Genomic DNA, 24,716 nt, shown 5'->3' with positions numbered 1-24,716 from the left:
CCATGCTTCATGCTTTTTGCCTTGGCTGTGAGGAAGCTATATATATCCTGACTTTCCATATGGATTTTGACACTCTAGGGGTGTCTTAACAGCCTTATTATAAAGTCATAAGTGAACTGCCTCAAAGTTTACACACCTGTCCAACTTGCCATGTTATTTTTAGAGCTTTTCTTCCTCTAAGGTAAGGATAATACATTCACAGTACTTAGGAGAAAAAAATGTAAATCTAGATTAAATTCTAGGTTTGGTTTTCAAAACTAATCGGATGAAGGCCTGCCCATGAGTATCGTTTTGGTGTATCTTGTGGTTTCTAGTCATCACCTCGTGTGGTTCTCTAAAACATCTGGAAGATGCTGTTGGTTTAAGTGAAATGTAAGTCAGTTGAATTTGCACCAGCAGTTACATCAGTTGTGGCCACAACTATCTAATCACTCAAATAAAGGCGGCAGGAAGGAAGAACCTGTTTGAGGAGCAAAGTGGAAATGAAAGATTCACAAGAGTAGGCAAAGACTCCAGGTGATGGCTATCTTAATAATCACAGATGCCAATCAGAAACACTTGTTTCACTAACTGTTTCAGGGGCATCTGTGGTCAAGCCTGTACGAGAAGGAGAGAAAAACCATGTCAGGCTAATTTAGAGCAATTAAGAAGGCAGGTCTCTTTGAAACTACTCCGATGTGTGTGGGGTCAGGGAAAAGAATGGGAAAGAGTCGGGGGAGGAGGAACACACAAACTCACCAGATATTCTGTGTGTAGTAAGCAGCCCAATGCCTTACTAAAAATATTTCCTTTAAGAGCACGCTCCTTTCTAAATGTTGTAATTATGCAAAATGTTTTCCTCCCTCTCTTCCCCAAACCCCTCCTAGTTTGCCTGCTGCAGACAGTAACTGCTGCCGTAGGAACATTTGGGAACCTGGAAGAAAGCCCCACACAGCTGTGCCGGTCACAGTCAGAGGTCCGGGAGACAGCCCTGCCTTGCCAGGGCTGGACACTCACTCAGAATATCCCCGGGGGCCCTGGGCAACCACACTTGGTCTCCCCTCTAACCAAGTCAGTAGAAAGCAGCTACCCATAGAAACCACTCTTGTGAACCAAACACAAAAACCAGCCGATGCTTCACAGTACTGTTGTATCAGCTCTTTCAACCTTCCTCTAAAACTCTAGAGGACAGAGGTGGTCAACCTTGGATGCACATTGAAATTGCCCAGGGAGCTTTAAGAACTATTAATGCCTGGGTCCCACCCCAGCATTTCTGATTCAATTGCTCTGGGTGAAGCCTGAACGCTCCAAGTTTTAAAAGCTCCCCAGGTGACTCTAATGTGAAGCCCAAGCTGAGCCTCACTACTCTATAGTAGTTATCAGACTTGAGTGTGCAGAGCATCACCTGGAGGGCTTGTTAAAGCACTGAGTGCTGGGCCCCATCCCTGCAATTTCTGATTCAGTAGGTCTGGGGTGGGTCCTGAGAATTTGCATTTCTTTTTATTTATTTATTTTTAAAGACTGGCACCTGAGCTAACATCTGTTGCCAATCTTTTTGTTGTTTCTTCTTCGTCTCCTCCCCAAAGCCTCCCAGTACACAGTTGTATATTCTAGTTGTAGGTCCTTCTGGCTCTATGTGGGATGCTGCCTCAGCATGCCTTGATGAGTGGCGCTAGGTCCACGCCCAGGATCTGAACCAGTGAAACTCTGGGCCACTGAAGTGGAGCGCATGAACTTAACCATTTGGGCACAGGGCTGCCCCCAGAATTTGCATTTCTAACAAGTCCCAGGTGAAGCTGATGCCATGGGTTTGGGGAATAATACTGCTCTAGATATTTACGGAGAGATGTATATGACAGACAACAAGACATACGTCCGGGATATCTTGTCTAAGAAATAAACCCTTCCCTGTTTTAATGTTCAGAAGAGAAGTCCTGAACCTACCATGTCAAGTCATGACATAGTTCCTGAGTTCCAGTTTAGGCCAATAGTGTTACATACAGATATATAACCTTCTTATATAGAAACCAGGTTGGTTCATTTTTTCCTCATATTATCCGGTGAACTCTTAAAAGTTCGAGTCATTACTATTGAAAGTGATGGCAGCCCTCCCAGCGCTCAGAAGCATGCCTCAAACTCTGTGCAAAATAATTGAAGATTAGGATTAATTAGCTCTCATGTTCATGAGCTCAGGAAGGTTTAATCTGCAATCTCAAATCTTAGCCTGGAAACTGAGCAATTTGAAGCTGCCTTGAATATTATTTCAAAAAAAAAAAAGCTTCTTACCTTCATGGCTGCTGGAGAAATACCCCCCTCTCATGTAGGACGACTGGCAGTTAGGCACTTCTGAAAGAGAAACACAGACACACACACTCCCGTCAATCGTTTCTGCAGTTGAATCAGCAGGTCAGTTGAACTGCAGCTCTGCAGTCAAGCCCTAAATCTTCTCTTGCTCCGAGGTCATGTCTTTTTGGTCTTGTCCTGGGAAAGAGGTACCACCCAAATAAGCAACATAGGGAACACTGTAACCCACCATCTGAAGGTAGGGCTCTTGACTCCTAATCAAGAGAACTGGGAGGAAAAAATCATGCCTCCCTCTCGTAACTAGAGAAATTAGTTAACACCAAATCCGGGGAGAGAGTTAATAGTAGAAGTAGAAATTGGCTTTCAAAAAGCCAAGCTTGGCCTTCTGCCTGTGCTGACTCAGGGACTTTGGAAGGAGAGGGGACTCACTTTAGATCTTTCCCAATTTGTTCTCCTTTCCTGCTGATGGTTACATCCAATTCTGCTCAAAGAGGTGAGGGTATTTTTAGGCTAAAGAGATTAGGGGATTTGAAGTTATGAAGCTAGGACAAGAGCTGGCAGGAGTGGAGGACTGCAGTCTGACAAGCACATTCTCACCATGTTGGCAACGTCAGACTGAAACCCATGCTCAAGTGATCTCTCCTTCAGGCAGCGTGTTATCAAGGTGTCCGTTGGGAGGAAAGACAGTGAGGTGAGTTGTGTCTATGTGGGATGAGCCTTCCCTCCGGGAACACCACTCAGATCAAAGAATTACAGATATGGTAACACCAACTGAGTGTCTTGTTATAAGGGAGTAGGGTGGGGTGAAAAACTCATCAGGACAGATTACAATGTCAGTCCCAAAGGAAAAGGTCATGCCTGCTCCTGAGAAAAATACAACAGAGCCTTCAGGAGGAATGCCAGTGGAAATTGTATAAGCTCTCAATACCTGACACTTGCTGATTTTTCTATCATAAAGCAACAGATGTCTCCCTTCTGCCTACCTCCCCAGCGTTTTCCAGAACTCATTTCTGCCTGAATTGAGCAATCTATCTATTATCTCAGGGAAGGCCAAGAGCAAATTTTATATCCTATTTCATTTGCAAAAGCCATTCGAGTACATACTGCCCCCTCTCTCCCCAGGATCTTTAAGCAAAGCTCATGAGGGAAGAAAGGTTGAAATCCAACCCACCGCCCTCACATGCCTTTAGCACCAACTGCAAAAAGAGAGGGAAAAAGTTGAAGTCATTTCTGAAAGAAGGGGAAATGAAGACGAGGAAACAGTTTCCACATGCACAAGCTACACAATTCCAACTCTCCTTTCCCCTAATGGTCTTATTCAATATGCTGGCCCCTAAAATGTGTAGTCAGTGAATGAGTGCGCATGTGTGTGGTGGTAGGCACGAGGGCTCCCAAGTACAGCTTAAACTTGTTGATATGCTTAGGTTTTTAGACAAGAAGTAACCCAAACAATCAATAGGTGCCCTCACATGTTATACCTCTCCCCGTGTACACCAGCAGCTGCTGAAGGACACGGGAACCTTCCCAGATGAAAGCATTGCAATAGAGTAGCGAATCTCACAAAGCAACCAACAGGACAGCCTCTTCCATGGCGTACCTGGCACCCCATACAGCCATGATATACCAGATGCTTTCTCAGAACACCACTCATTTCAAGAACAGAATCCCATCCTGCATGTGGACTCTCTTCGTTATACTTATATTGGGACTTTATGAGTCTCTTATATTAAAAAAGAAAGCCGTAAAACTAGGGGCAGGACTAAAATGCAGAAATAATATCCCATGTCCAGTGACCCTAAGATAGCAGGTCTTAAAAAGGGCATCACCAGGATCGGACCCCAGCAGTCTTCAGGCTTGGACTCAGAGGTATCCTCTGCATCACTTTTGAATGCCTGGTACACTTCCTAAAATGTGCACGGCTTTCTGTTTTGTTTTGTATTCAGTTATGCATAAACATGTCTGCATTCCTCGCTCATAAATTCTTAGAAGGCAATTTTATAAAACCATTTCCCAAAGCCCTGCATGGAGAAGACACTCAATAATGACCAGACAGATGAACAAGAGAACGAAGAAAGGAATGGCGCGATTTTATGCTAACCTGAATCAACGCAGTAATCCCGGGGCTCCTGCTTGATTCCCATTGGTGACTGGAACCCATGTGCTGGGGGGCCCGGCATGCCTGGGACCCCATGTTCATAGAGCGGGTCATGGTATTCTTGTTTGAATCCCTGAGGGGGTGGAGGAGCTGCAGGGACAATGGGTTCTGACATTTGCCGGTGGTAACTGGGGCGATTATCTCCAGGAACTCCTGACTGAGGAGGGAAGGGGTGGCAGGGTTCAGACAGTTGTCTCTGAAATCTGTAAGAAGAAAGGAGTTATATTGTTTAACTAAGAACATGATGCATACTTACTATGATTTAGCTTTGAGGATTAGAGTTCAGAAGAATGGAATTATTTGCAAAGTACTTAATGCTTATTTCTGGACATTTTACCCATTTCTCAAAATTATATCACACATTTCAAACCTCTTGAGTGAGTCAGGGACTGGCAGAAAAACAATCAAAACAATGATGTGGTAGCCTCTTCCATGCATGCTTATTTCACCCACAGTCTATCTGCACAGTTGGGCCAGATTATGTATCTGACTATATAAAACCAATTGTTTGCAAACGGCACTAACATATACATATATGTTTTTTCACTAGTTCATTCATTCTCTCACTTGCAGATAGAATTAATTTTTTTAAGACCAAAGAGTACAAATTAACAAGTTAGAAAATGTAGTAAAAAAAAAAAAAATCCCATATATAATGGCAATCAAAAACATAAAGTCCCTAGGAATAATCAGGAAATGTGTAGGCCATATAAGAATAAAACCTTAAAACTGTTTTCTGAGGAAAAGAAAAAAGATCTAATTAAAGAGAAACTTAGGACTTTAAGGCTATTGATTCAATGAAAATTATTCTATAGTAGCAATGCCTTCCAATCAACTTGACAAATGATTCTAAACTTAAAAGATTAAGTAATTTTTGAAAAGAAATAATGATCAATTAGATACTGATATATATTATAAAACCACAATAATTAAAATAGTAATACAAAGAACGAAAGATAGGCATATCAAAGGAATTGAATGGGAAGTCAAAAACTGTAAAGTAGGGACCAGCCTGGTGGCACAGCAGTTAAGTTTGCACGTTCTGCCTCAGTGGCCTGGGGTTTGCCAGTTCGGATCCCGGGTGCGAACCTGGCACTGCTTGGCAAGCCATGATGTGGTAGGCATCCCACATATAAAGTACAGGAAGATGGGCACGGATGTTAGCTCACGGCCAGTCTTCCTCAGCAAAAAGAGAAGGATTGGCAGCAGTTAGCTCAGGGCTAATCTTCCTCAAAAAAAAAAGAAAAAAAAACCAGAAAAAACTGTCAAGTATATTCCAAAATTTACTACCAGTTAAAGTCAGTATTTCAAATTGGTGGGGGAAAAAGTTAGACTCCTGTTTTATACCATATGCCAAAATAAATTTCATATGGATTAAAAATTTCAATGTGAAACCATAATAGTAAAGTAAATATATATGAAAAGTTACATAGTCTCGAGGGATAATCTTTCTATGCATCATACCAACAGAAGAAATCATCAAGATAAATATGGATATACCTTATTGTATAAATTTCTATAAGTCAAATAAACACCAGAAACAAAGGCAAAAGAAAAATAACAAACTGGGGGAAAAAAAATCTGTGACAGACCGAAAACACTAGAAATAAAATCAAAAACAAAACAAACTGGAGAAAAATCTCTAACAGACACAGCAGTGTTAATATTGTTGACATAAAGACTTTTTAAAAATCAATAAAAGATGAACATCCCAATAAAAAAAATGGGCAAAGGACATAAATAGGAAAATCACTAAAGAAGAAATTCTAATGGTCCTAAGCAAACAAAAAGTTCAACTTCATTAGTAATCAAAAAAGTACTAAGTAAAGAGAGAAACAGTTTTTCCTGATTACTTGGAGGATGAGCAGGCAGCCAACAAATCTATGTCTGGCACACAGAGAGCATTGAAATCATAGATATGATTAGACACAGCTACAAAGACGGTCACCAACGCCAATGTCTAACAAGGGAACTGACTAAGTACATGGTGATATAGCCATTTAGCCGAAAGCATCCATTCAACTATGATATAACATACAATTATGTAAGGACCCGGAAAGGTATTTTTGACCTATTAAGGCAGGTTGTGAAACAGTACAAAGAGGATCAAATTTTTGCAAAAATAAAAAACATACTTATGGTGTGATATAAAATCCTGGAAAGATTTGCACATGTGTTAACGCTGCTTATCTTTGGGTGGTTTGGATTTTAGGTGATTTTCTTTTTTTGCTCATCTACAGTTTAATAATAACCATGCATTATTTTATAATAAGACAGAACAATAAAAGCCTTTTGTTATTGTTATTAATCAACGAGGATCATTAACATCCTTTAGCTATCAGAGAAATCCAGATGTGCGTCAACCGCCCTTTCCCCATCGGGAAGGCAGTCCAGTAAAATGGGAAGCCTGCAGTCCAGCAGTGACGCTACTTCAGGGAAGTGATGGAGGGCAAATTTTCTTGGCTCAGTTTCCTCATCTGTAACATGGGGATGCATTATCCATCGTAATGCTACTGGAATGATGAAATAAAACTGTGTCTACAAAGCATGGTTTCTGCCACAGCTGTAATCACTGACGGACTGGGTGGACTTCAGGAGGGTGGGTGTAGAGGTTAGAGATGGTAACCCTCAATGTGAGGCTTCAACCCATGAAATATACATAAGGCACGGATCTCTGTCTATAAAGAAAAGCATCTGTGACTTCACTCTCTCAGGTAGAAAGTAGGAGCCAGGGTTCAGGGAATATAAAAGATTTAGAACAATTAATTTCAATGAGTTTTTTAAAATAAACAATATACTGTATTAGTAAGGTCTTACTCCTTACTTTTAGCTTGAATCCTATTAATAGTCTTAATCAAATAATTTGAATTTGATTTGAATCAATCTGTGGCAACAGGTGGCCAACAGACTTCTAGAACATCAAGATTGAGAATCTTAAACTGAAGAGATCTGGGTGCAGATAAAACAGTGTTTAGACTAGGGTACAGCATGGCGCTCGCTGTGTGAGTCTTTCCTACCCTACCAAAAGCAGCACCATGAGATTATTTCACAACATGAAGATCACTGAACAATTTTACATATACTTATCCTTTTATCCCAGACAGTAAAAGCATCAGAATCTGCCTGGCCAATGTATTAAATAAGTTGTATACACTATAAGCTTCGGTGGGTTGACAGCCTCTCTTTGGGGCGCTGAATGCATTACAGTGGAACTTCATCAGGAATGCGATTTTCTAGGTTGCTGTTATTTAAGGAAACCCTTCCATGGTCTTTGAAGAAGTGCAAATTTGAGACTCAGGTTTAGCCTTGACATTTAGAATACAGGTACCAGCAGCCTGCTGCAAACCTGAACTTTTAAAGAAAATTCTGAAGTGGGCAGAAAAGAAAGATGAAGATATTGTTAAGGCCTTATTTTTATAAAGTACCCAAATGTTATGCTAGCAGGAAGGAACAGTAACAAGGGCACCCATCTTCCACGTTCTCTCTCTTCTCCCCTCCGTCACCTCTTAGTCCCTTCAAAAGTGACCTCCACAAATCCCTTCCTTTAACGGCTCTGAGATGGCACAGAGCCACTCAGTTCTGTAAGCAGAGCCTCTGCAGCTGACAGGCCCCATCACTCCACTTCCGCTTGGTGCTCATCCTCTCACCCTCCAGAATGAAACTCTAGAGTCGGCCTAGTACAGCCTCTTCAGCAAAAGGTACTTCCCTATGGGCACCAGCCAGCAGCCCCCATCCCCTCCCCCCAACATAACTTTAAGGATGCATGAAGCTTAGCAGCCTGGGGTCTGCAGAACAGATTCTATAATTGGGATTCTTCAGTCTTGGTTTGTTTTGAGGGAGTGGGAGTGGCAAAAGGGATCTAAGAGTAGGTCACAAAACCAACATATTTGGAGGAAAGATTCTCTCAGAGCTTGCTGCCAATAATGGCTTTTATCTGCAGAGATTAGTAAAGTAATTCAGTTCTTGTCCTCAAAATACATTCTGTGAACTTTACTCACTGACCTGCATTTGAACTCGCTTCCCCTTTCCGCAATGCTTTTGAAGTATCTAAGAATGCGCTGTATACATAACACAGCTATGACAAAGATGCCTCTTGTTTACTGAGGCGGGCAATCATTTCCAATGGAGGAGGTGCGTGGTCCCTAACAAACCTCTTCTCCAGCTAAGCCCTCTTCCACCCGTGTCCGTTATCCTGACAGAGCTCATGCAGTAGTGAGCTCACAGTCGGTGAGCAAAAGGCGGCTTCTGACTATCGAGTGAACCTAAATTCAATAGGTTACAGATTAAGGCTTTTTCAGTCCCAGTTTATTTAAAGAAGTGGTTATTTATTTATTTGTCAGATTTATATAGCGCCTTTCCTCCCAAGAGCTCACCCACGCTACCAACATTTGGTTTACGTTATGAAAACCGTTAGATGCTTTTTCTGCATTTCCTTTTCGGTTTCTGCTGCCAACACACAGAGTAAACACAATGCTTAGAGGAAAAAGGAGAAAAGTGTGGATTCAACAAGGGTTACACAGTGGCTCTGGGTGCCAGGTGAAGCAGTGACGCCTCAGAGGCCAGCTGAGGGATGATATATAAAATCAGCCAAGAAACCAATGCCATCTATTTAATATTTCCGTTAAGGCTAAGAGAAGATAAAAAATAGAGAAGCATAGCTGGGTAAGAGGCTCTGGCTGTGAAGTCAGAACATCCTGGGCTGAAATCCAATCTTTACCACTTACTAGCTGTGTGACCTTGGGTGAGTTACGTAACTGCTCTGAGCCTGAGTTTCCTCATCAGTAAAATAAAGACAACCAGGATACCTGTCCCAAAGGTCTGGTGTAAAGATTACACGTGCTAATGCATGAAACAGGGCCCAGCACAGTGCTAGGTTCCTGATACACATTACTTTCAACACCACCGTCAACCACCCCACCTCCTCCTGACCCCACAATAAGCTGCATTCAGAAGCTATGCAAATATCTGGGAAGATCACAAGGAAATGGGAGAAAACTACCACACACAAAACACGAGAGTCCACTAGTTGCCTACCCAATATCCAGTCTCCTTTCTCAGCAAGAGAAGGCTGATTTTCACTCCGGTGGCACTGTGCCACCCAGCTTCACATCAAAGTTTGTTTTCCTGCTGTATACCAAGAGCCAGACACTGTGGCAAAACAAAACCCAAGCACTGTCCCTAACAGACACACCAGAGAACTCTGAAACAGCTCTCAGGGCTCTGCGAGGCCTGTCAGCGCTGCTTAGACTCAAACTGGCCCCAAACTGTGATAAAACATTGAGAGATGAGGAGCAAAATATGTCCTTCAAAGGCCTAGACGTTTGTCTAATTTCTCAAGATCAAATATGGAAGAAGGAAGGTGATGTAAATATGAGATGTCCCCAGGATAGTAGAAAACATCCATCTGAGAGGACGGGTAAAGCCAAAGTTGAATGGTTGTAAAGACGAATGATACTGTCTGCCAAGACGAAGAAAGAAAAAAAGTCTAGATAAATAATATCAAACATGAAAAGAGGGATAACTACAACAGATGCTGTAGAGGTTTTAAAAAGGACATTATGAATGACTTTGTGCCAGTTAATTTTAAAACTCACACAAAACAAGAAAATTCCTAGAAAAAAAGAATTAAATTCACTTAACTAAATGAAAATCCAGTGCAAGACTAGAAAAGATGAAGACACTGAACTAGTAATTAAAAACCTTCCCACGAAGAAGATGATAGTCTCAGATGGTTTTGCTGGTAAATTCTTTCCCAAAATTCAAAGAACAAAGAATTCCAATTTCACGTGAACTATCCCAGAATATATAAAAAGGAGAACACCCTCTATTCATTTAATGAGTATAACCTTAATGCTAAAACCCAACAAGGACAACATGAGAAAGAAAAATTATACATTATTCTCAATTGTAAATACAGACGCAGAAGTCCTAAATATACATATGTTGGAAAACCAAATCTAGCAACGTACAGAAGATAATACATAACAAATAAGTTGGATTTGTCACAAGAATACAAGGTTGGTTTCCCATATATGAATGTGGCTCACCACACTAAGAAATTAAAGGGGAAAATTCATTTCATCGTCTCGACAGAGGCAGAAAAAGTGTCTGATAAAATTCAATGTCCATTCATATTAAAAACTCTCAGTAAACTAGGGATAGAAGGAGATTTCCTCTAGCCTGATAAAAGTAACAACCAACCTACCCCAAACCGGATGAAATGCTGAAAACAAGCCCTCTTAAGATTCAGAACTAAAAAACACCCCACACTCTAACCATTAGAAGTACATTATTCAGTCTGTCGAAGAAGGTTCCATTAAGCATCTACGAAACTCAGTTTCAGATCCCAAAGTGAATTTGCGCTGCCACACACAACATGCTGTTAACAGGAGTGCATGGAGAGGAGATGCGTCAGACACACTCACTTCATTCCAGGCCAGGCTACAAATGTGACTCACAGTCAAATTCTCCCCTCTCTAAAAACTATAAAATCTGAAGAACAAAAACGAACAGCACTTATTCAAATGGACTTTCAGAGAGGAGGCAGAAACCAAAGAAAAACTTGAGCACTGTAACAAATCACTTTATCTAGCATCTTTAGGGAAGGAGTAATTTTCTATTAAATCGCAATTGCAGAAAACTTAAGCTCATCCTCTTAAGCTTTGAAGCTTTGATCATAACCACTGCGGGAGAGAACTTTCTCAAACAGGTTAGAACGTGCCACACATAGCTGACCCTTTCCTGATGACTCTGGGCCAGTCTGTTCTGACTATCAATTTCAGCATGATAGCCTATTACAATCCTGATGCCCTTAGGGAGCATCAAGAAGCAGAGGATTTTTCCACCAGCAGGAATATTTCCTTAAATGTTCTTTCCTGAGTTTTTGCTTCTTGGTGCCAAGTGAGTGAGAGACCAGTATACTCCAAAATTCTTAGATTATAAATTTCTTAGTGGACCCTCAACTCCTGATGTAGTGAGAAATGGTATAGGAAAAGATAAAACATATCTGGGCAGTGGTATGAGCATAACAGGAATATTTTCTAAGTTCTCCCACTCAGCACATGTAAACATTATAAGCAGCACAATGAAAAAACTTGCGAGATTGGGATGGCTGAATGAAGAGCACTTCTCCTTTTCAGGGAGCAGCTGGTCTTTAAGGATAAATGGAACATGTCTGAACATGCCAAATTACATGTTTTTTTTTCCTCCTTGGGGGGAGGAAATCAAGAATATAAATCACAGCTTTCAAACACAGTATTTATCTTCTAAAAATAAATTTTGAGTTGTGAAGAATTATATGCTAAGATTATATAAAACATTAAGAATGTACTTTTGACTAGATCGTATTTTAGTTACTTAAAGTATCATCTAACAAACTACAGGGCTATCACTATCAATAAACATAGACTGAAGACAAGTAAGCTATTGGGCTAAACGTGGTCCAAAGAAAGGGATCTGAATCATGGTTTTTAAACCTCAAAGACTTTATTCAACTGAAGAGATGAGGCACACTGTGAGCAAAACAAAAAAGATGTGTTACGGCATGGGTTTAGATTAAGTGAGGTAGAAATTTAGTAGGATTTTGTAGTTTAAGAGACGGATAAAGTTCTGGTAGTTTAAGAGATAAAGAGATGGATAAAGTTCAAGGTCAAAATGGATTTCTCAAGGTCACTCATTCAGCTTTTAGTAGACACTAATGAATGTTAAGATCCTTTCCACCCCCCAAATCATAACCAAAACCAATGGTGTGGTTGTAAGTTAATGTTTTGGTTTCCAAATGGAGGACCCTGTATTTGGCTACGTGACCTTTAGGAAGTCCTTTAGAGGCTCTGAGACCTGATTTCCTTTTCTGTAAAATAGGATTTTTTTACTCTGCCTTGGCTACAGAGCTGTTAAAAGGCTCAGATAAGACTATTTCCTTCTATCCTGCAAAATACCATATATTTTTGTTAGGGGGTTAGTTTTGAAGTAACAGTCCCTCTAATCTAATCAAAAAGTTAGCAAAGAACAAACTACAGTTATTAATAAAATTAATCTGCCCCACTTTCGGGCAGGCCTAAGTTATTAAATGTGTGATTATTAAGCTGATTACCATACACAACTACAATTACTATTACTTTTACAAAATCAGACCAGGGATTTCAGTTCATCTCATTTTCTTTATGCTATCCAGTTATCTAGTAAAGTCATTTGTCCTGTTTTTGGTGTATTTTGCATCACACAGATATCATATTATCTCATTAATAATAGGCAAGGGCAACAAGAACAAAATTCAGTCCTGGGTACTTGATGCTTAAAAAGCAAAGGTGGGTTGGAATAGGGATGGGAGTAGAAGAGAGAGCTGGATCATGACTTCTCAAAGTGTGACGAGAATACATGCAGGTCCTGCCCCAGACCCACCCACTCAGTCTCTGGGGTGGAGCAAGAAATCAGCATTTTTAATACCCTCTGGGGGGACGCCCATGCACTCTCCACTTTGAGACCCCCGTGCTTGAGTGTAGAAGCCTGAGTGCCCCAGTGTTGTTTTCATTTTATTGATTCGGTGCCTACAGAATACTCTGCCCTTCACCCCAATTCTCTCAAGGATCTCTGTATCACCCCAGTGCGTGTGAGGTCTTTTTATTTCAGACCCATCATTCCCAAAGGCAGAGGAGAAGCGGAAGTGAGTCCAAGATGGACAGGCAGATTTCAGGGAGGAATCACCCCGGAAAAGAAATCCCTGCTTTCTGGTTCCTGCCTCTCTCCCTTCGGACACCTGAGGGCAGACACACATAAACCTCAGGGAGCAAACCTTCCCCTCCTGGGAGGAGACGGGTAGCCTGGAGACAAACCTGCTTCAGTGCTGAGACTAAGGCTGCCTGTCTGCCAGGGCTGCAAGAGGACAACCACAACCAGCAGAAAGAGGGTATTTCTCCCCCAGTTCAGTTAACTGTTGACACAATCTGTTTACACCGGCCCCCTGGATACAAAACGGAGTTGATGGGGAAATATGAATAAAAGAGATTTAACATGAAGTAACTTTCCTTTACACATGGTACAACAGATACAAAGTTTGCAAAGTATTTCAAATACCGAATAAATGCCTGGCCTTAACCCTCCTCCTCAATTAATAATTCCAGCAGAAAATCAGGAAGACACTCTTTAAAAACACGAAACTAAAAAAAAAACCATTGAAATAAAAACGGTATCCAGGCCTGAGTGCACAACTGAGCAGGCTTGCAGGGTGGTTTTGCCCACAGAGAGGTTTTGTTTAGTCTGCAAAGTGTTGCTGTTGTTTATAATTTGAATTAGTTGCCAACTTAAAAAGAAAAACCAACAAAACCTGGAATTTTTACATAAAAACCCAAATTTCCAAATTCTCTTGAAAAAGCACAAGGCTGTTAATACAAGGTATTAATTGGCAAAACCGTGGTGGTAGCTGTCTCCCGCAGAGGAGCTCCCTGTCAAAACTGAGGCCCCAGTCAACGCGCGCTCTGTGGCCCTGTGTATCACCGGTGTTCGGGGCCCTGGGCCTCACCAGGGGACTGAACACTGACCAGCCAAATTATGCAGTTCTTTACAGTGACTTTCACAGCAATGGGGAAGGGAATCGGAACCAGACAAGAGCGCTTACTTTTTTCTACATTTGATTTAGAAATAAAGAAAGTAATCTCCAATTAAATACTGGTAGGCATGTGGGTTGGCCCAGGCCTGGGCAGGTACCCTCCTGCATCCTCCTTTCCTGCCCTTCGCGCCCCGACCCACCCCATGCAGGGCAAGACAGACGGAAAGGACTTCCAACCGTCACCATCTTGCAGCCCATGGTAACATCACTGACAATTACCTGCCTATGTTATCTCCTCATCCCAGAGACTTGAAATAAAAAAGACAGGCCCCCAGAACATCCAGTATACAGGAAGGCCATAAGCACCCAAAATTCTAAAACATCGCAGACAATCGACTTTGAAGGCTGGGACCTAAGGTTAAGTCTGGAGTTAGCAGAGGAGGTTCCCTTTACACCTTAGTTTGTCGGATGAATGAATGACTCTGGACAAGCTACTCCTGACATCTCCATTTAGTTATGAGGAATGTAGGATCACCTGGAGTGAAACCAGGAGATTTCTATCTCAAAAGTAGATAATTATAAATAAGGTCCTTAGCTAATCCCTTACTGTGAAAATGTGATAAAATCAGATGAGTAATAATACCTCCTGAAACTCAGCAATCTTCCCTAACACGTAAGTAAAAGGGCAATAACGTATTTATGGGTAGCATAAACCAAAGTTCAATTCTAGCGGGCAGTATCCAATGACGAGCCAGGAAACGTGCCCTCAGCGAGGGTCAACGGACTGTGTATCCTGGACAAGTCACTCTTCCTCTGCCTCTATTCTGGGGGGATAGTACTAATTATCTCTCCCTTACCTACCTCACAGGAATGTTGTAATGTCTATAAATCCTTTGGAGTACCTCAGGAAGAGGATGATATATAAACAGGTCATATTTATATTAATATTAGTCTTACCTCACAAGATGCCTCAGTGGAATGAGAACTTTATAGGTACCTGGTAAATGTGACTAACTGCTTTCCCTCTCCCTGGGAGGTAAAGGGGAGGGGGATGGAGGCAGGGAAAGAAGCCCAGATCAGCACCCACCTCTGTTCTGATGGATACTGGTTTTCAGGCATCATCTTTGGCATCTGCAGGGGCTGATGTGGTGGCCGGGGGACGGCAAAGGTTTGCTGCTGTGGTCCAGGTTCTGGAAGCGAATGAGGGGCGGGGGTGGGGCCCACACCTTGTACTGGGCCAGCTGCAGGGACATGCGCCGAGGTGGGCAGAGTTGCCTGAGGTGGGGGAAACAGGGAATTCTGATGGGTGGGTGACAGGGGGGTGGTAGGAGGGGTTAATGGCTTGAACCCAGAGGGAGGCTTCCTATCATAGGCACTGTAAACAGAAAAAGAGAAGGAACCATTAAGCTGCAATGAAGCCATTAGCGTGGTCACCAGGTCCAGCAGAACGCTAGGTTGCAGCCCACGGTTGCCAGGAAATGACAGCATTAACATAGTTAAATTGCTGGCAGCCCCGAGGGAATATTTGTACCTCTGAAAAGTGACAAACACACTGCGTCACAGGGACTTGTTTAACACTTCTAGTGATTCTTCTCAGGGATAATTTTAGCCTCCGCTTCCGGTTTCCTTTTTCCCCTCTTCTACAAGAATGCTCCATGCATGCGTGTAGGGGTGCGTGGAAGAGGGGAGAATTTACACCTTGAGGGGAGTTTTCTGGCCCCCTCTCCCAATGATTCCCGGCTTCCCAGGAATTAGCCAGAATCTTTGCTGAAGATACATTTCTGCCGGAACATCACTTGATTTAACAACTCTTCTCCTCCCCACTCCAGGCAGATCTATGTTTATCTTTTAGAGCAAAGAATGATTTAAAATTAAAGCTTCGTTCCTGGGGCCTGGATATTCTTAAGTAAAGGGCACAGGCATCAGGACTTTTTCATATATTCTGATTTGAAGATTACTTCTTTGGTGCTTAAAGTTCACATTAACATATGATAGACATGAAGAAGTATATATTCCCTCCCTCGAAGCCACAGATCAAATATCCCAGTATTTAAGGTTCTTTTCCTTAGGAGGGCTCAGAACCCCATGAACTCAGTCCCCCACAGAGCTGGTTTAACAGTTTTGCGTTTCATGTGCAGCACAAAGGCCCCATTTGCACTGGTCCTCACCTAGAGGATTACATTGCCACGAAAGACGGGGTGTGCTACCCTGAGTATCTGCTGAATGACACTTCAAACAGTCAGCTTGATGGCTCCTTTCTGGCGGCCTTTCTCTGGCTCCACTTACCAATAGTTGTAGAGGCACTTTTCTCCGTAGTTAGCACCGAGAGCCTGCTCATGGCTACAGGACGACAGCTCAGAGGAGGGGCTGTGCAGCTCCCGTTTGATCTTGGTTGGAGGTGGGGCATGAAGCACCACTGAAATCAGAAGAGGGGTGAGGGAAGAACAGAGAGAGGACAGTGATTAACAGGGAGCACAATGCTTCCTTCTGCAAGCCCTGTAACTAGCTGATTGTTCTTGGAACTCATGTCAAATCACATGCCAGAGAAAGACAAACACAGAGCCTTCCATCTAAAACCAATGAAAAGTTCTTTAAAGTCAGAAATCATCATCTGACACTTTCAATTAGCCAAGCCTTTTTTCCAAATGTCTTTGGTGTTGGGTCTGCTTCCCAGAGGCTCTGAAAGCCTTGAAAATTCTGCAGGTGATGGTTCTTCAAGAAAATGCAGGTGTGATAGAATACCAAGGGTTGCAGACATGAGGAATTTTGTTTCCGAAAAGGACAAATCAGCTAAAAATATATTGGTAGACATTACACATTAGCTTATCAAAGGCTTGAAACTGCTCTGGCAAATACATTTCTTATTCAGAGATGTACTCACAAGTTAAATCTATGACTTTTTAAAAGTCCTTCCCCAAGCAACTCTAAATATCAGTTCTAAGAAATACTCAACCTTAGAGGCATTTCAAAACTTTTAAAAGCAAAGGATGCAACAACGGACCAAACCACAATCTCGGAAAGGCTAACTGAGTACAGGGAAAGTCCTGGAAACCTTCATGTTCTGTCTGCTCTGTGCCTTTCCTTGCAACCGACCGGGAAGGGCAGGTTTTCATAACCAATCTTTTCATACATAGTGCCAATTGCTTTTCCTAAATTGGATGAAACAGTACATAGGGCTGTTGCTTTATGATTGGAAGTCAACTGTATATTCCATGTGTGACTCTAAGGGGCAAAGTAATGAGTTTTCCAAATCAAGGGGACTTACATACAGTGGCAAAACCAAACCAAACTAAAGCAGGTTTGCCTTTTCTGTCTTATCCAGTAGCTAACTCATTCTAGAGAAGGACCCACAGCAGAAGGACGAACTCTAAAGATGCTGCACTATGAGGGCTGTCTTCTTCTATTTATGGATGAGAAGTGCTACTCTCTGTCCAACTGTCTTGGAGGCTGGGGGAGGAGAGCGACTTGAGCTTTTGTGCCAGCCACTTTCCACTGTATCAAAGGTCTCATTAAATAGCTAACCACAGTTAATGCCCTGGTGACCCACTAAAATTTTCTGTTTGACTTAAATGTTTACTCCTAAAACACTTTCAGGAGCTTGGTTAATTCTTAGTGATTAGTAGAATTAGCTAAATGATCATCCCTATTCTGTCTGATAAGACTGAACAATCTTCCGGCCAACTGGTTTCTCAGGTGCCTCTTCCAACTCCGAATTCTGGTCTCAGAATGAACAAACAAGACGGATGATTCTACCACAGATGACAAGTTTGTAAAGCAAAGTCCTGCCAGTGACTGACTGGACAGGAGAGGTTTCCATAATTCCCCTCCTATAGAATGCCAACTGCTTTTCCTGAGTGCATAAAATAAGTCCAGAACCGGCAGATTATATTTAGAAGTCATTAGAGTCTCTCTTGTGATTTTTTGATGGTGACATCATGGCAGCCAACCCGCAATTATTATCAAATGTTTTCCGACATTCAGACACAGAAAACGGCTAAGCTTGTTGCTGTTAGAATGTTGTTAGTAAGTGAGAAGGGAGAGTCAGGCAACTTGAACACAGAAAACCATTTCTCCAAGGCAGTGGATGGTCTGGTGGTTCTCAGCACAGCCCCTTTGTCACTGCCTCTCCAGAATCATCAGTCTTCCACCATAAAAGTTTTGGTAAAATAATGAGGAAATGTGATGATGCACCAATGTAAACAAAAGTTACATGTCCTTGAAAAGTCTACTTTTCTTACTTTAGCTAAAGAAAATCACTTATAACCACTGCTTTACCTAAGTTTAGAAAGTAAACAATTATGGTGTTATTCAATTTTCTCATTTCAGGTTTTAGAAATGTCTTGACATTTTCATATTATAAAAGTTACCGCTGACAAGACTAACATCAGTGGGTAAACCAAAGTTTCCCAGAAAGAAAAAAATTTTATAATGGCTTCAGAAACAGCATATACCCATTTTGAAAGAGAATATAAACTGCCAGCTAATTCTGACATCTTGATTTCTTCAAATCCACATGGTATATACTTTTAGTGTGTACCACACCATTTTGGCTTAAAATTATATGGTATCTTCTACTATCCCCAAATTGTCTTATACCTGGAAGGAGGAGCTTAAGAAATATCTGAGGAGTGCTACGCTCTGAATGTTTATGTCCCCACAACATGCCAATGCCCAGTGTGATGGTTATTAGGAGGTAGGGCCTTTGGAAGGTGATTAGGTCATGAAGGCAGAGCCATGTGAGGACACAACGAGAAGTCTGTGACCTGGAAGAGAGCCCTCACCTGACCATGCTGGCACCCTGATCTCAGACTCTCAGCCTCTAGAACTGTGAGAAATAAATTTCTGTTGTTTATAAGCCACCCAGTCTGTGGCATTTTGTCATAGCAGCCCAAATAGACTAAGACAATATGTGATTGAACTGATTATATTTCCAATTAATTCTTAACCTTGAAGGCAGGAACCACATCTACTCTACAAGGCTAGGCACAACCTTAGTCATAAATATCTTTTCCCCAGGAATCAACCACTTGAAGGAGAGAGAAGAGAGTGGAATAGGGCAGGAACAGAAAGTTTCACAGATCACTGACAGGAAAGCCATTAGGGGCCCTGCAAGTGGTAAGGAAGAAGGCTCAGATCTCCAAAAGGACTGCCAGGGCAGAGGGGGTGTGAAGGAGCCTGATTATGGCATGCATTAGTCAGAGATAGTGGTGTATTTAAAGCAGGGACTTAGAAGCCCAAGGAATGCTCCTTACTTTCAGTCTGTTCCCTCCTTTGTAAAATGAGATATATGATGCTGCCTTGAGAAATACAGAAAATGGCACAGCACCTTGCAGATGGTGCTATGATGTTGTGTAATTATACACTGTGCCTTCAAAAATAGAGTATTTACCTTTGCACAGGCGACTTACTAAACGATGACAGAAAGCCAGGACTATAGAGCATGGCAATGAATTAGAATTGAAAAAGGATCAAGAACTCCTGAGGAAGTTTGAAAAGAAATGCTAACAAAGTTGACTGAGTTAATAAATATTTTCTACACACAGGAATTTTGAGTTTAAGCTCAGAGTTATGGAAGATGGCCCATAAAGCCAATGGTGCCCTAATAACAATTCCAGGGGAATATGGGCCACCTTCCTTGTTGTAAAGATTCCATTCATTCATTCATTCACCTATTCATTCATTCACTAGCATTTTCTATGGTCCAGGCATCCTGGAGGTGCCAGGGATATGAGGGCAAGTAAAACAGACATGGGCCTTTCTTTAGGACACGCATAATTTAGGGAGGGTTCTGACTTTTGCATCTTCTCATAGACACAATTAGAGTTAGAGTAGGGCCTCACAGTCCACTTAATTTAGGCCTTTACATTTGTACATAAGGATCCTGAGGCCCAAAGGAGTTAAAGGAATTGCTCAAGGTCTTGGAGCTGCTGCTATTAGAGCGAGAGGAAGCAAGAGCTCCCTACTCTCATTTCAGTAATCTACCACATGAATAGAAATGGGAGATAGTTCACTCACCTACTTTGTACATTAAAAATAGAAGACATAAACCTTTTTTTCAGCTGAAACAACAAAAATACCACGTTACACCTGCTTGAGAGAAAGTGCTCTAGGGTGAAGGAAAAATGCATAAGAACTAATATATCTCTGGAAAAGAACAAGGTAGACGGACAAAGAAAGAAGCAGCCAGCCAGACCCCTTATGATTTACTTTGTGCCAAGATGCTCTTACATACATTATTTTATTTGATCTTCCAACCCAATGAGAAAGCTATTTCCACTGTCTCCATTTTATAGATGAGAAAACCAAGGCTCAAAAAGGTAAGCAATCTGCCATGGTGTTATAACTGTAAGTGGTCAGGATTCCTACCTAAACAGCTCTTAGTCATTCCATCATATTGCCTCCCAGGTCCCCCTGAGAGAAAAAGACTAAATCAAAAAGGGATTAAAATAAACAGAGAAAGAGCTGGAGAAGAAAGACACGAGAAAAGAGAGTGGAAGAATACTTTTTGCCAACTCTCAGGGTCTGTATCCTTGCGTTTACTCTGCACTCTCCAGCTGGAGGTATACCTGATACACCTGAATCCACTCAAGGACTTACATCTTCCCCTATTTCTGGGACCCCCAAATGCCCAGAATCCCTCCCTCACTCCTACTGGCAACTAACATCTCTTGACTCCAGTAGCTTTTACTTCATATAATCCTTGCCTCCCATTCTAGTGTTCCATCTAAAAGATCTCATTCTCCCTTCTATATTCCAACTGACCCAAATCTTCTGCTCATTTAGACAGCTGCAGGCACTTTGGAAGACCTGGTATCTGCCACAGCCAGTCATCGACCAGCCAGACCCCACACTGTTGCCATGTATACCACCTCTTTCCCCAAATGCCCTGCCCCTCCTGAAACTGCTTCTTGACAATTCCCTCTTAACGCCACCTCTGAGGCAAGAATACTTTGACTGAGTTGTCTGGACCCCTATTTAACTACAAGAACTCTGTTAAGGATCCATGCACAAATACATATGAGAATCTCTACTTGTCCGAGGTAGGAAAGGTAAGGCTGGCTGACAAGATTTAAGTCCCTATTTCTGGGTATGCACTCCAAGTCCAATGTATTGCCTCATAGATCACCATAACACCATTTTAAATTTAGAAATGATGCTCATAAATCAACCAACTTAACTTCATGGTTGCTGTTCTTACTAGGGAATTTCTTGGGAGATAGAAGATTTTTCTATCTTCCAAAGAGTGATCAAAAATCAGGCCTGATCCTAGCCAATGCAGTAAGTCAAGAAAAATAATAAAGGCAAAAAGATTAGAAAGGAAAAAATATAGCTGTCATTATTCACAGATGGCCTGGTTGGGTACACAGAAAATATAAAAGTATCCACAAAGTATAAGAATCAATAAGCTAATTTACCAAGATCATTGGCTACAAGGCCAATATATAAAAAGAACTATTTCTATATAGTTACTAAAACAATGTAAAACTTAAAAAATACATGTACAATAGCAACAAAGAAGACCAAATACCCACATCTAATAAAAGACATATAAGGTGCTTGAACCAAAAACTACAAAACACTGAGGAAAATTAAACAACTCTCAATAAATGGAAGGATATATCATGTTCATGAGTTGGAAAGCTTGATATTATAAAAATATCAATACTTCCCAAATTATCTATAGGCTCAGTGTAACCCCAAACAAAATCTCAGCACTACACAGAATTGAGAATGAAGCAATTACAATTACATTTAACAACATGGAATCTCCTAAATATATTGAGCAAAGGAAGCCAGACACAAAAGGGAACATACTGTACGAGCCAATTTATATAACGTTCAAAAGGAGACAAAACTAATCTATGGTGTTTATAGTCACGATGGAGGTTACTCGAGTCTGGGGGTGCTGCCTATTCAGGAGGCACAAGTAGTCTCCTTATATTCTGGTAAGTTCTAGGTCTTGACCTAAATGCCTGTATGGTTTGTGAAAATTTATTAAGCTATGCTCTTGCTATGTTATTTCAATTAAGCTTCTGATTTGAAAAAAGCAGCCCTGTCCTGGTCAGATAGCATCACTGAGTTAATACTCACTAAGATTTCTCAAACTTTAGAAAATCTTTCTTCTGTGATGGTTTAGAAGCACTCTTCCAAAGAAATAACCCAATTGTTTTAAAATGGAAAAAATAGACAAACTGGCCCATTCAAGAGAAATAATAATTCCCTCTGCTGACAAAATCTGTTTCCTGCCCACAAGGACAGGCCTGTGGACTCTGTCCAAGGCAGTTACCCCATGCCAGTGCTGGCAGTGAACTTCACTATTACAGTACCGAGGATCAAAACAAAGGAAAACACTTTTGTTGAATGTTATGATGAACAACAGTTTGATTCAAAAGGAATTATTTTTTTTTAGAAAGACAAAACCCACCTTGTCTAACAAGCCTTTCCTTTGATGTGTTTTATAATCATCAAAGTTTCAGTTTGCCACAGACTTTTCTGTAAATACATACAACATTTATGTAGTTGCTGAGTGTTAAAGAAATTGCCAATCAGTTATGCTGTGGTCTGAGCAGGAGACAGATTAAGCCCATCCTTATCTCCCCTGCTTCAGACACAGGATTCGCCTGCCTTCCACCAGTTGTCATCGTTCAGGCTTTGCTTCAGGGTTTTCCTCCTCCCTTCTTCAGTTTCATTACCTCCATCTGGGCCAGACTCCATCTTTCCCAAATCGGCTGTGTAGGTCTGACCTCGGGGGAGGAACTTATCTGGTCACACTCAACAGCCATGTTCTTCTTATTTTACCTGGAAAGTTGTGTCTCAGGATGGAAGTTGACCAAAACACCAGTACCTGCCTCAAAATGGCAGGTCATGAGGCTATGTCTCAGGTGGCCAGCCTCTGTCTCCAAGGCCTCTCAGAGCACGTCTCCACAAATGTGATATGGAATGTACGCGGTCATAGTCAGAGACTTCTTGGGATTCCACAGCCATAATCCTAAAGTGAAGGTCTATTCCTAAGCTTACTACTCTCTGTGCCACCAGCTTTCTGTCACTGCTCCTCTCTTAGATCACTACCATGGTCCCCAAGACATCTGCCACACCGTCCTTTGGCTGTAGCAGTGAGTGGAACAGGAGGAAAGAAGGCAAAAGACTCTATGGCAGAGGGACATGTGAATATAAAAATGACATTGGCAAAACAGAACTGAAGACGCCACCAGAAAGAGTGGGTGTGGCCTCTTCTCCCCTGATTTATCCTTAACTTGTCAGAGTATCCCGTTCACGAAAACCAGAGGGCTCTAAGTCACCAGATTGCACTGGCCCTTGGGTTCTGTGCTTTGAAAAGCACAACAAAGCCAAAAGGCCTACTTTCCAACATACTGCTGCCTTTCCTTCCCTCTGGCCTTTTTTGACAAATTTTGAGACAAAGCTCAAACAGCTAGTTAAGTAAGAAAAGACAGAGATAGGATGAGGATTATTTTTTAAATTCCACCATATTTCCAGAAGAGATCAGAAATATGTCTTTATTTTAGGGCTGAGTATATTAGAAATTCAATTCAAGCACAAAATACATTCCTAATATCTGAGTATTCTTTGAATTGGTATAGCAGCACCAGTGAAAGATAAGGACCAGAGATAATACCCTGTTCTGGGAACCAAGGAGGTTCAAGGGAGTTGAAGTACACAGATAGGTTCCGTCACCTGAGAGAGTATCTGGAAAAAGAGATGCCTTTTGGATTTCCAAGCCAAGGAAGAGACATGCTCAAACCCGTCTGAATGGTTAACGTTGATTCTGCCTGGCAACAGTTTCCAAAGATAAAAATTTGCAATGTTATCAAATTTAGTGAGGGGGCACAAGTTCTAAAAGCAGAATTGGAGCAGGTATGGGGGAATGTGGTGTTTTCTTTAATATCTCACAGAGCTAACCTTTGTGAGCATAAATTAAAAAACTGAATATAGTAAAACATCACCCATAAATAGTCAAATCAACTATTTAGTAAGCTGTGCTAAAAAATCTTAATAAGTCCCTCAAAAGCCCTGTCCTCAAACAAGCACAAACAATCTCCCATCCAAATGTCTCCACCAGACCCACCCCGTTCATCTAACAGTGTTTTAAGGTCAACACAATAACATGGATGTGAGAGGTGAGAGATTTGACAACATAGGGGATTTCCACGCCTAAGGTCAGCAGTTCTGTAAGTTGTTCGCATTTCTACAAATCCTTTAAAAATGTAGCCTAAAGGGGGCCGGTCCGTGGCCAAGTGGTTAAGTTAGTGCGCCCAGGGTTTCGCTGGTTCAGATTCTGGGTGCGGAAGTGGTGCCACTCATCAGGCCATGCTGAGATGGTGTCCCACATACACAACTAGAGGCACATCACAACTAGAATACACAACTATGCACTGGGGGGCTTTGGGGAGAAGAACAAAAAGATTGGCAACAGATGTTAGCTCAGGGCCAATCTTAAAAAAAAAAAAAATGTAGCCTAAAAAAGTCAACAACTACAAAACAACTGGCCAGGAGTCTTCAAAAAAGCCAATGTTACAAAAAAAAGCAAAAAAAAAGGTAGGCAGATTGTTGTAAATTGAAGATAAAAGAAGCATAACAATAAATGCCATGTGTGATTCTTAATTGAATCTTAGATCTAAAACAGTATCAATATCAGCTATAAAAGACTTTTAGGGGACAATTTGGCAATTCTGAATATTACTGAATAAAAGTTAATTTTCTTAGGCTATGTAGAAG

General features: G+C 41.5%; 1 protein-coding gene across 4 annotated transcripts in view; it reads right to left on the bottom strand.

Annotated features, from left to right (window-relative positions):
- The window catches only part of ETV5 (ETS variant transcription factor 5), a 56,276-nt gene that overhangs the window by 13,123 nt on the left and 18,437 nt on the right, over nt 1-24,716 (bottom strand). For 3 of the 4 annotated variants that reach the window (XM_044771254.2, XM_014846126.3, XM_014846127.3), the window contains 4 exons: nt 16,269-16,398; nt 15,070-15,357; nt 4,382-4,641; nt 2,266-2,325 (listed from right to left, as the gene is read on the bottom strand). In XM_044771254.2, coding sequence (XP_044627189.1) covers nt 2,266-2,325; nt 4,382-4,641; nt 15,070-15,357; nt 16,269-16,398 — 738 coding nt within the window. Of the gene's footprint in view, nt 1-2,265; nt 2,326-4,381; nt 4,642-15,069; nt 15,358-16,268; nt 16,399-24,716 lie in introns of those variants that run through there. The other variant, XM_070509270.1, reaches the window with a different exon arrangement.

Source organism: Equus asinus, chromosome 5 (assembly GCF_041296235.1).
Source record: "Equus asinus isolate D_3611 breed Donkey chromosome 5, EquAss-T2T_v2, whole genome shotgun sequence".
In the NCBI taxonomy this organism is placed as follows: Eukaryota; Metazoa; Chordata; class Mammalia; order Perissodactyla; family Equidae; genus Equus; species Equus asinus.
Note: the sequence above shows the minus strand (reverse complement) of the source record. Positions and strands in the feature narration are given on the sequence as shown.